Source organism: Corylus avellana, chromosome ca8, assembly GCF_901000735.1.
Source record: "Corylus avellana chromosome ca8, CavTom2PMs-1.0".
NCBI classification, from domain to species: domain Eukaryota; kingdom Viridiplantae; phylum Streptophyta; class Magnoliopsida; order Fagales; family Betulaceae; genus Corylus; species Corylus avellana.
Window position 1 is genome coordinate 514,562 of NC_081548.1, and position 11,869 is coordinate 526,430.

An 11,869-nucleotide genomic window follows, 5' to 3' on the forward strand; every position below is an offset into this window, starting at 1 on the left:
GAGTAATGCTACGGAGCAGTATTCTATCAGCAATCCGTCCGCATTTACCTTGGGTTAACCCAACTTGGGTTAACTATTTTTAAAAAAAAAAAAAAAAATCAAAAAGTAAACCCACATGTAAAGATTATTTCATTTTCCCTCCCTCTCTGCAACATCTCCCGCCTCTCCCACCTGCACCGGCCCTTTCCCCTCTCCCGCCCACTACTGTCGCCACCCACCACAATGGAGGAGTCCCAGCACGAAGCAGCAGCACCGCTACCCACCATGGCCTTTTCCCCTGTAAGAAACTCTTCTAAAACTTAAAAACATTTTTTGATTTTCTTGTACAATAAAATTTTTGTGAGTCTGGATGGAAGAAATTGCAAAAATTGTGGTGGAAAACCTTTGGAAATGGAACTTTTGAACTTATGTACATACCCAAATCTGACGCCCATACTGAATGCAGAAACAACAATAATTTGTTTGCCCTTAACTTGCCCACCCTCAAAACTCTCCACCACTAATTCAGGGGCACCCCTAGGATCCTTCAGCTATTGACGTTAGACCAGCAAATTTGTTGCTGCTGTTTCAATCTTCACTGTTTAGAGTCCTTAGTAAATTAAAACTTAGATGAACAATTGAACAAAGAAGGAAAATCAGCCTTCAAGTCTTTCAAGAACAAGCTCAGAAAAGAAGAAGAAAAGAAATTATAGAACAAAGAATAAAGAAGGAAGGGCCCAAAAAGAAACAAGGACGAAGAAGGCAGAGTGTTTGGGATGTCTTAAAGTCATTAAGATTTTTTGCTTTTTTTTTAAGTGATGAGACATTGTTCAATTTGTTCACAATTCACAAGACATCACAATTAATTACAATGCACAAGCCACAAGACTTATTTGTGGCTATAGTTTTTTCTTTTAGAAATGGAAGCTAAAACTTCCACTGCAATTTTTTTTTTTTTTTGGAAGATGGATAAATGTAACATTATAATTAATTAAAGCTACTCCCTAGTTAATTGTTGGATATACACAATTAAACTTTAAAGTGTTAAAAACATATTTGCAGGAATAGCTTTTGCATTATATAATTAATTTTTTTTGGATAATCTCTATCAATGTAAATTATGCAAAATTGATTTTTTAAATGCTATATGGAAACAACTCTTTTTAAAAAAATTTCTTTCCAGCATGTATACCGCATTAAAAATGGATGATCATTATGCATCTAGAAACTCTAACTCATAAGATGATACTTAGATGGTTCTGAAACCCTCAATAGATTTAATTTATTGATTCAGATGGAAAGAAGTAATTCATTCATGTACAATGAATTCTAACTGCAAGACATCCATCCAATTCCATAAATAAATTTTGAAATTTCTCATGCTACTCCCTAATTAGATTGAACTCAATCACTTACTATTGAAATATATAATTAAAATTGATAAAAAAAAAAAAAAAATTATTTCGTTAGTTGTATTTTGCCCCCCGTGAACAAAAGTTCTGGCTCCACCACTGGCCCGCTAAAGTGCCCTTTCTTTTCAAAGTAACAAATACACTGCCTCCTTCAGCAGCCCTAACCAAAAGCATGGATTTTTAACAGAATAAAATAAATAAATTAATTAAAAAAAAAAAAAAAAAAAGTGCAGAGCTCTATTCTGGCGAGGTAAAATTCAGGCTATTAAAATGATATTTTTTTAACATAGATCAAAACATTCTGTTTGTCTGATTCTTCAGCAGTAACGAAAATTTCAAATATATGCATGAATTTAATACTGTTCCAAGCATTAGGGAAACACCACCTAATTTGGTCGTTATTATATTAACTTTAGGTTAATGTTTCTAATTTGATTTTTTTTTTTCTTGTAATAATTCATAGATTGACTCGGAAAATGAATGCGAGGATGAAAATTTACGTACACATTTTCCCGTTGGTGATGATCTGCCCCCTCAAATTGTCATTGAAAATGGTTTGTTCAGCTCTTATTCTCTTATTCGTACATTTTACGCATCATTTGTTGTTTGTTTATTATTATTATTTTTTTGTGTTGTAGGTGAAAATGAAACTGTAAGTGATGAGGACGATAATAATGGCAAGGGCAAGGGCAAGTTTGAGTGGAAGCTCGTAAGTGAAGACGAAAATGTTGAGCAAAATCAGCGAGGTATGACATTTAGCTCTATGGAAGATCTTCGCTCATATTATAGGCGGTTTGGTCGGAAAAAAGGTTTTGGAGTGGTAATCAAAAAAGTCACTAGAGACAAAATCACTGGGGAAAGCACACGTGTCACCCTTGCATGTGGGCGTCAAGGCAAGCCACAACCCAAAACAAGCCAGCCAAATCCCACAGTAAAAACGGACTGCAAGGCGAAGTTGAATGCAAAGTTTGTTGAAGGACAGTGGTATGTGACTAGTGTAGTTATTGACCACAATCATGATTTAAGCCCAAAGACGGGAAGATATTTTAAATGCAATAGGAATTTGAATTCTAACGTGAGAAGAAAGATTATAATAAATGATATGTCTGGGATTAAACTGAGTCAGAGTTATAATGCTCTTGCTGTTGAAGCTGGGGGGTATGAGAATCTTCCTTTTATAGAAAAAGATTGCAGAAACTTCATTAACAAGGAAAGGCGCATTCGGCTTGGCCAAGGAGGTGCTAAAGCACTTCTAGACTATTTGAATAGGATGCAAGCAGCCGATAGTGGTTTCTACTTTAGAGTTGATGTTGATGATGATTCTAGATTGAAAAATGTATTTTGGGTTGACGCAAGAAGTAGGGCATTGTATGAAAGTTTTGGGGATGTTGTGACATTTGACACGACATACTTAACTAACAAATATGGTATGCCATTTGCTCCATTCGTGGGAGTGAACCACCATGGTCAGTCAATCCTTTTTGGAGCAGCATTAATATCTAGTGAGGATACAGAAAATTTTGTATGGTTGTTTGAGAATTGGTTAAATTGCATGAATGGCCAAGCGCCCATCGCAATTATAACAGATCAAGATCGGGCTATGAAAAATGCAATTGCAAGAGTTTTCCCAGGAACCCGACACCGATATTGTCTATGGCACATTTTGAAAAAAATTCCTGACAAATTTAAATCATATTCAAATTATGTTGCCATTAAGAGTGCCATACATAAATGTGTTTATGAGTCTCAAACATGTGGTGACTTTGAGGTAGGAAGGAAAAGTCTACTAGATAGTTATGACCTTAATGATCATGATTGGTTGCACCAGTTATATAATGACCGGACTTTTTGGGTACCGGCATATCTAAAAGGTGTGTTTTGGGCTGGTATGAGGACTACACAGCGGAGTGAAAGTATGAATGCCTTTTTTGATGGCTATCTGCATCCGTCTACCACTTTGAAGCAATTTGTTGATCAATATGATCTTGCTTTGCGGAAGAAGGTTGAGAATGAGACTCATGCAGATTTTAAGTCTTTTACTACTAAGGTTTGATGTCTAACCTTCTATCATTTTGAGGAACAATTTCAAAAACTTTACACCAATACCAAATTCAAAGAAGTTCAGGTTGAGATAATGCACAGAATTTATTGTACTGTCTCCCTTTTGACTAAAGAGGGTTCAATTTGCACCTACCAAGTGATTGAACAGGTAAAAGTTCAAAATGCAGTAGTTGAAGATGCTTATGTGAAATTAGTAACATATGTTGTCTATTTCAATGGAGCTGAAGATGAATTTGAAGTAAAATGCACATGTGACTCATTTGAATCAAGAGGCATCGTATGCAGACATGTCTTTTCTGTATTGTGTGCACATAACATTACATCTTTGCCACCCAAATATTATCTTGATCGTTGGAGGAAGGATGTGAAGCGAAGATATACTTTAATTAAAAGTAGTTTTGATGCGTTGAGTGCCAACCCCGAAGTAGAAAGATATGACACCTTGTGCAAACGTATGCTTACATTAGCAGAGGTCGCTGCAAGAAACGTGGATGATTACACAAAAGTCAATAAGCATATTGATATGTTAATGAAGGAATTACGTGGTTCAAGTCCACCTTCGCTTGCACTTCCAGACGTATCTTTAGCATGTAATGAATTCATTGATGATGTTGAGTTGGCGGTAGATGGTAATGAAGTTCATAGTCCCAATGTAGCTAAAAAAAGAGGAAGGTTACCGCATAAAAGGAAGATGTCTGCGGTGGAAAAATCTACAGTGAAAAACAGTAATCCCAATCAAAGGAAACGAAAGAAGAAGGTTACTTACTTTCCTTCTCATATTGCTTAATTATTATTATTATTAAAAAAAATTGTGCATTTCTTAATATTTTTCCTGTTTTTTACTTAAAGACTTCCCATGGAGATGATGTTCCACACAGTGATGTTTTTGAAACTCAAGAGAGTGCAACTACTGAGGTATTAAAAATGAAAATAAATAAATATTTTATGAGATTTGATTTATACTGTTATCTGAAATATTGAAATTGGACTTTGTAGGATATGTGGCCACTTGCGCTATTGGAACGGTGATTGGAATGGAAGGCCTACAAGTTAGAATGCATCTATTTTGATGTTTTGGCACTTTTTTGGTATTGTATAAACTAGTGAATGTGGATTTAATTTCATTGTAAATGATACCTGACATTTACAATATTGTAGATATTTGTAGAAGATGCCTCACTTTTTATATAAAGGTGAACTGTGATTGGATTTGTTTGAATGTTTGGGGAATTACGTGGCAAGGGAAAGTTATATAAATGTGATATCCAAGAAGTTAAGAAGCAAAATTCTGCATTTTTTCTCTATATTGGCTGAGGAGTGCTTGTAATTGGATGCCCTGAGTGTGCTAGTTGATTATGATTATTAAGTACAAATTTTCTGCAGACTTCCATTCTTCTTTGATTCTATTCATATTAGTTTATTTGACACTTGATAATATTTCAAAAAGATGTTGAGGATTAGACTGGTAAGTTAGGGCTGACTCATGTGCCTGATTTTTTGAGATTTTATGCAGATTTCATATTAATGTAATCCATTAGCTCACCAACTAGTCGGAGGAATCTAATGAGATTGTGTACAAAATGTATTGTCTATCTAGGGTTTATGAGGTTGTTGACTTGCTATAGCATTTCCAATTTCCTCCATTTATTCTCACCTTTTTACATCCAATTTCCTCTGCACATATTTTGGACGCCTCACAATGCTAATGCATATATGCTGAAGTTATATGCAGAATTTTGCTTCTCAATCAATCAAGGCAACATACATGAGCTTTAATTGAAGTACATTCACTCTCCAAATTGTTGATCAATGTTATTGTTGGTTAATTTACAACACAATGAATAAGTTCATCTTAACATCAGCTTACTACCACTATATTGATTGTAACCACTAACATAAAATAGTATCATCAAAATAAAAAAAAATAAAAAAAATAAAAAAACCTAAAGCAGCCTGATACATCCTCTCCTTAGACTAGTACAACTTTACTCTAGTTTGATACAACTCTTAACTTCAACTGAAATTGGACAGATTGATGCTCCATTTCAGTACGCATTCTATCTCCTGTGTCGTGTAGTCGTTTCATTTCAGTACGCATTCTTTTTTCGTAAGTGTCAATTTCTACCAAAGTTTTTTCCTGTCCAGGAGGTTCTGACATAAGCAAGAATTCCACAATAACATAGCAAACGCCCATTGGATGCATTGCTATTTGTAAACATTATTTTCCTGTCTGTACCTACACAAAAAATTAAAGCTAAGGTGAAAATGATGTAGAACAAGATACAAAGTTGTACATAGATGTACCAAATGAGTTATTTCCATTCCATCTGCTAGACAACCAATCAAAAAAAAGGGCAAATCACCTTTTCCTTTCTATTAAATTCAAATTTAACAACCCACCACTTATCCTAATCACCACATATTCATACAATCTGGTGTTGACATGGTTTTGACCACTATGGTGTTAGGTCTTTAACAATCTCCAATACATTTTATCTTCACCTCTACTAGAAGGGAATTTAGAATACATGTCAAAAAATATGCTCACAATTTCCAATTTCCAATTTCCAATTTCCAATCTTGAAAACCAAGAACAAGATGAGGATACAAGATGAGGATTCCAACAGCACATTCCCTCAATCATTGGGCTACCTAAGTATAAAGCAATTGAAGCATCATTGTCCAAAGCCAAGAAAAAAAAAAGGTCAGGAAAAAGATCTTTCATAAAAGTATCACCATACCATAAATCATGCCAAAAACAAGCCACCGAATGTTAAATTTAACATGGTTTACTCCAACCAGCAAATCATTAATTTTACATGTACTCTTGGATATCAAAAGAATGAATACAAACTCATTAAACGAATAATAATTGAATGTGTTGATTTTGTTCACCAAGAAGAATTACAAAGATGCAGAATAACACTATTCATATCAAATTCTTAATTACCCCTTAATCATGCAGAGATAAATTTGTGGCTCTCAACATCTTCAGTACCAAAAGCTGTATCCCAACTCTTCTTATCATCACTCTCAGGAAATTCTGCAGAATGTTGAGAAGAGGAAGAGGAGGAGAAATGGAGCTTTCTCTTAAATCTTTTCGGATTTCCCATAATCCCTCAACACATTGCTTCATGGAAGGTCTTGATTTTCTGTAAGGTGCAAGGCATTGGTGAGCTACTATGAGTACCTTCTCCACTACCATGATCGATGCCGAGCTCCTTTGCAGCCTTGGGTCTATGGCAATTACAGCTTCCCCTTCTTTCAATTTCTGAATTGCCTGCATACATGAATTTTTTTTTAGTTTTTCTGTTTTGATAGTTCATTGATTGGAAGCTTCTCATTGAGTATCTACAGGGTGATACTAAAGGATATGCTATGCAGTCATCTTATGAACAAGCAACTAACATGGTTTACGAAGGAAAGGCGGCTTTGTAAGAGACATTGGCACGTTTCTTTGCCAGGGCATCACCCAATACAGAAATTCCACCCCTGCCATAATCATCATCTACAAAGATGGCAATCACCTCCCTCCAATTACAATATTCAACCAAATTAGCTATTGCATACACTTGGAAATAATCACTATGTGTAGTGCGGACAAAATATGGGTATTGCAGTGTAGAAAGAGTCGAAATGAAAAATATAAGAACCCCAAAAAACCTAAACAATCAAAATGAAAAACCTCGGTTGAACACAAGCTTTTACATCAAACAATGAAAAAATCCATCCAAGTGTTCACGTGCTCACTTAAATAATAAGCTAATAATATTTAGAAAATAACAAAAGAAAAAAAGGCCTATATCAAACAATACTCTAGTCTTTAACTACGTTGTTCTTTTGGAGAAGAGATAGGGGGGGGGGGGTGGTGTGAGGGGGAGGAGATAGAATTGGAAGCAATGCAGAAGATTGAACTAATCCCCAAAGATGGTTTTAAGAGAAGAAAAGCAATCAATCCAATTTTAAATAACATGGGACAAAAAAAAAAACACAAATCACGTTTGCACTCTAATTGTAATGTAAGATCCATCATACTTCTCACTGCACACTGTCAGTACAGAGAAACCTGGCAGGATCATAAGATTTCACTATAGGAAGCTATGTTATGCCACCAAATGGCTTTAAATGCCACAGTGGAAACACGAAACCTGAATAACACAGGTATTTACATTTATGCATATAAGTGGGCAACAGCTTCCGGTAGGGTAAGGCTCATTATTTCCAAAAGCAATAGCAGAATTAGATAACTTACATAAGGGCTGATATTGAAAACACCAAGCATGTCAAATGTGATAAGCAAAACACTTTCACATGTTAGGTCGGAACTCTTTTTATCTCAAGTGGTCTGATGTGAAACAAACCAAGCCATTAGAACTCTAAAAAGATATAAAATTTAACTGAAAAACCACCTCAAGTGGTATGGATTTGAAACCAGCCAAGCAATTAGATAATGTGAAAATCAAAACCCAACCACACCAACCTTTGAACAATCCTAAACAGTAAAAGCTAGAAGACAAGAGTCTACGACAACAAATTAGATCACTAGATAAAAAGACAGGTTAACAAGGACCTACAGCAAAAAATTGATATCCATTTAATATCACATAAAAAGAAAAAAACTGGAAACCAGAAATTTACAAAGAGTTCTACCTGTATCTGTCACGATCGCGTCTTCTATCCCTATCTCTTTCCCTAACAGGGCTTCGTCCACGGTAATCCTGCTAAAAGTTAAAACCAAAAATATGAGAACAGCAAAAACATAACCCACAAAAATACAATGATGCAAAAATCACTAAGCAAAACCTAGATGAGAGAACAATAAAACCTAAAGAATCAAAATTAAAAAAAAAAAAAAAAAAAAAAGAAAAAAAAAAGACCTCTAGTGTGGGCGTCGTTCGGTGGGTGGAGGCGAGCAAACCGCGTGAGGTTGAGATGGCTGGCGTTCGGCGGAAATTGGTGGTGGTCGAAGGCACTGCTTGGTCGTGGCCCGCGCTGCTGGGTGGAAGAGGGTGGAGGGAAGAGTTTTGGGGGTTTGGAGAAACAGACAAACCTGTGATAGGCACAAGGTATTTGTGCTCATAACAAGACCCAAACCCAAATCAAAGATCTCTCTGCAAGTACACTTGTTCAACTCAAAAATGAAAAAATACCTCCTAAAACTAGAGCTGGTGACTTGCCGATTTTTGGATGGTGGGCGATGGTGGGCGACGCCGGTCGTTGTGGCGGGAGGAGGTCGGCCGGATTTCGAGCTGGTGACGTTCGATGGTTTTGGATGGTCGGCTTAACCGGTGGTGGCATGGGTGGCTTTCGGTGGCGGCAGTGCTTGGAGGTTGGCAGCGGGCGGAAGATGAGGGAAGGGAGGGAGCAGCGTGGGAGAGGAAGGGAGGGAAACGTTTTGGGGGATTTGGGAGAGAAACGAAAATTTGAAATTTTAACCTGCACGTGTGATTGTTTTTTTTTTTAATAAAGTTGATAACTATGGTTGAGTTAACCATGCCAGCTCAGCAAGATGCGGACAGATTGCTGATAGAATGCTGCTCCGTAGCATTACTCTTTTAATTTTGTATTGTTTCGCTCACAGTTTTCTCTTTTTCTCAGAAACTCTTTCCACTTTTTGTTTTCACTATTTCCCAAAACTCTTTCCACCTTTTTTTTTTGTTTTTTTTTCATTGTCCGGCTATATATCTCTGCCTCTCTAGCTCTCTCTTCTTCGCACCTCTCTTTTCTTCCCACATAATCTGTTTTTCTATCATCTTCTTCCTCTTCCTCTTTTTCTCAGCTTCAACGACATCTCTTCCACACCAACCCCTATCTAAGCCAGAAATCCCCGCGCTGTCCCGCTGCTCCTCTAGACTACTCATAGCCATTCGACCCGCGAGGCTCTTCGTCCACCCCGTTTTGCTCTTCACCGGCTTTGATGGCCCCTTGGATACCCAAACTTTCCTTGCCGCCGGCCATTGCTCTTTCTCCTGTTCTTGGTCTCAAGGTAACACTTTTGCTCCTTTTACTTCATTTCAGTTCTGGGGTTCTATTTCTTTTCATTAAATTTTGATATTTTCCCGGAAATCGAATCTCTTATGCTGGCTACATGTACGTATATATAATATAAATATACACACACTCCGTCCCTTCACCGCCACAGATCCGCCATCCCCGCCTCATCTCCACCTCAGATCCCCTTTCTCCTCCTCGCGTGGCTCCTCCGATCTTCCCTCCGCCCACCTATCTCCGCCCCTGCCGGTACTGTGGTTTTTTTTTGTTTCATCTGTTTCTGCCTTTCTGGCCCTCCGATCTTCGGCGCTGGCTCAGAATCTGGTGGTGGTTGTTTTTCCTTTGCTTTTTGTTTGTTGATTTTGTGTGTTTGGCTTTCTGCTGAAGCTTTTTTGAAGCTTTTCTGTTGTTTTTTTTTTTTTTTTTTTTTTTTTAATTTTTTTTATCTTTGTTGTTATTTTCTGTGGGTTTTCACCCCTTGTACTGAAGTGGATGGATCTTTTATGGGGGTTTTTTGTTGCTGGTGGTTGGCCTTATAGGCTCCAATTGGGTTTATGCAGTGTTTGTCCTGCATCTTTACCGCATCAAACTCTTTATTGAATTTTTTTGCTATTTGTAACCGTCTTGTGCGGCCTGGAATAGGCCCGGCTTGTATGCCATTGCATACTGTTTGATCCTTTCTGACCAGATCCAGATTTCGTTCTTGAATTTGTACTGCATTTACCTTTTGAGCTGTGTTGTTAAAGTGTTCACCCCTTTTGTGATCAATTAGTCCGTCTTTCAACCCGCTTTACTTTATTTGAATAAAAAAAAAAAAAAAAAAAAAAAAAAAAAAAAACTTCTATTTGATTGACATAGATTTTCAACGAAGTGAAGAATAATGGTTTACAATTAACTTGACTTGTTTGCAAGGTTCTGTTGTCTCTTCCTATATGGCTGAATTTTATGGTGGTGGCTGATATTTGAAAAATTATTGTGCTAAACGAATTATCATGAAAAAAATATAAAAATAAATAGTAAAATACGAATTTTAGAAAATAAATAAAGATAGAATGAGTAAAAAAATAATATTTAAATAATATAGATAAAAATATAGTTAATATGATGTAAGAAGCCTTTAAAAATTCATTATGTAAACTAAATAAAATGAGCTTTAAATAAAGACTCCCAAAATATCATGGAGTCTTTATTTATTAAGCTCCCTTAAGCTTGGCCATATACGTGTAATGACTTCGAATTTTCTTGCAATTAATAGATGATTCGAAACCAATATGCATGGGTGGAGTTTCTATGTCAATGAACAAATCAGTACTACATATATAATTTGAATAAAAATTCCACATAAGGAAGTTGAATAGAAGATACATTTGATTTAGAGGGTTTACTTTAGAATTTTATGAGTTCTAAGAAGAGAAAATTAATAAGAGAAACTGTTAGAATATTAATTAAATGAATAGATTTATGATTTGTTTTTAGTTTAAGTTTTTGAGATGAGTAATAGTAGAAACCATATTTTTATTTCACCATGTTGACATGGCAAAGCCAATCAGTCCTTGTTAAGATAAAAATAAAAATTTAAACTAGATAAAGTGTGTGGAAACTGCAATGTGCATGCGTTCTCAACTTTCTTTTCGCTTTATCTGATGGATTAATTGTTCTTGTATCCTGACTTATTTTAGGTTTGGTTAGAAAACCCTTAATTGTTGAACTTGTTACAAACAATGCTAGTTTTGGAACCTACAAAGTCATGACCCTGTACTTAATTAATCGACTGTTTTTTTTTTTGTTTTTTTAATAGTTTTAACACCTCTCCCGGCCCTAATGTATAGGTTGGGGCACTAGTGCTAGAGGAAGCTGTGAAGTATGGAAGGATTGAATTGGTGAAGTTTTTTTGGCTGATGATGGGCTGCGCTTTGGTTTGGGTTTTGGGGAGTGCGTAGACTGGGATCATTTAGAAATTTCTTTGTTTGAAAACTTAACGCTTGCTATATCGGGTCAATATGGCTGAGTGTCATTGCTTAAAAATTGCTTTGTTCTTTTTCTTCTGTTTCGTTATCACCTATTTGGTAAGTGGTGAAGTTGGTGTCAATTGGGGCACTCAAGCAACCCATCGTTTGGCTTCAAAAACCGTAGTGAAGCTGCTCATGGACAACGAAATTAAGAAGGTGAAGCTTTACGATGCGGATTATGGGGCAATGAAAGCTCTTGGCAACTCTGGGATTGAAGTCATGGTTGGAATTCCAAATGACACGCTTCAATCGCTCGCCAGCAGCATCAAGGCTGCTGAGAAATGGGTTGCTAAAAACGTCACCCACCATGCTGCCAAACATAATGTCAACATAAGGTACTAATCAGCTTCCTTCGTTTTTTCTTATACCTAGTTAAATATCCGTACAATATAGAAGAATTCTGACCTTGGTATGTTT

The 11,869-nt window shown here is 36.3% G+C and overlaps 2 protein-coding genes and 1 long non-coding RNA gene across 4 annotated transcripts; 2 read left to right on the top strand and 1 right to left on the bottom strand.

Annotated features, from left to right (window-relative positions):
- Positions 1-222: 222 nt before the first annotated feature.
- On the top strand, positions 223-4,481 carry LOC132189435 (protein FAR-RED IMPAIRED RESPONSE 1-like). Its single transcript, XM_059604178.1, has 6 exons — positions 223-279; positions 1,855-1,945; positions 2,030-3,438; positions 3,601-4,209; positions 4,302-4,367; positions 4,449-4,481. Exons 1-6 carry the CDS (start codon positions 223-225, stop codon positions 4,479-4,481), a joined length of 2,265 nt encoding a protein of 754 aa, XP_059460161.1.
- Positions 4,482-6,201: 1,720 nt separating this feature from the next.
- LOC132190359 (uncharacterized) lies at positions 6,202-8,878 on the bottom strand. 2 transcript variants are annotated; one of them, XM_059605330.1, is made up of 4 exons: positions 8,603-8,878; positions 8,330-8,502; positions 8,103-8,170; positions 6,202-6,732 (listed from the first exon to the last, which is right to left on the bottom strand). In XM_059605330.1, the coding sequence occupies exons 1-4, from the start codon at positions 8,748-8,750 to the stop codon at positions 6,717-6,719; spliced, it is 405 nt and encodes a 134-aa protein (XP_059461313.1). In that variant the 5' UTR covers positions 8,751-8,878; the 3' UTR covers positions 6,202-6,716. The 2 variants fall into 2 exon arrangements, with proteins under 2 accessions (XP_059461313.1, XP_059461312.1); XM_059605329.1 differs by having other exon boundaries at positions 8,103-8,173.
- Positions 8,879-9,180: 302 nt separating this feature from the next.
- Positions 9,181-11,483, top strand: LOC132190704 (uncharacterized). Its single transcript, XR_009441171.1, has 2 exons — positions 9,181-9,438; positions 11,273-11,483. It is a non-coding gene; the product is annotated as an uncharacterized LOC132190704 (long non-coding RNA).
- Positions 11,484-11,869: the final 386 nt, after the last annotated feature.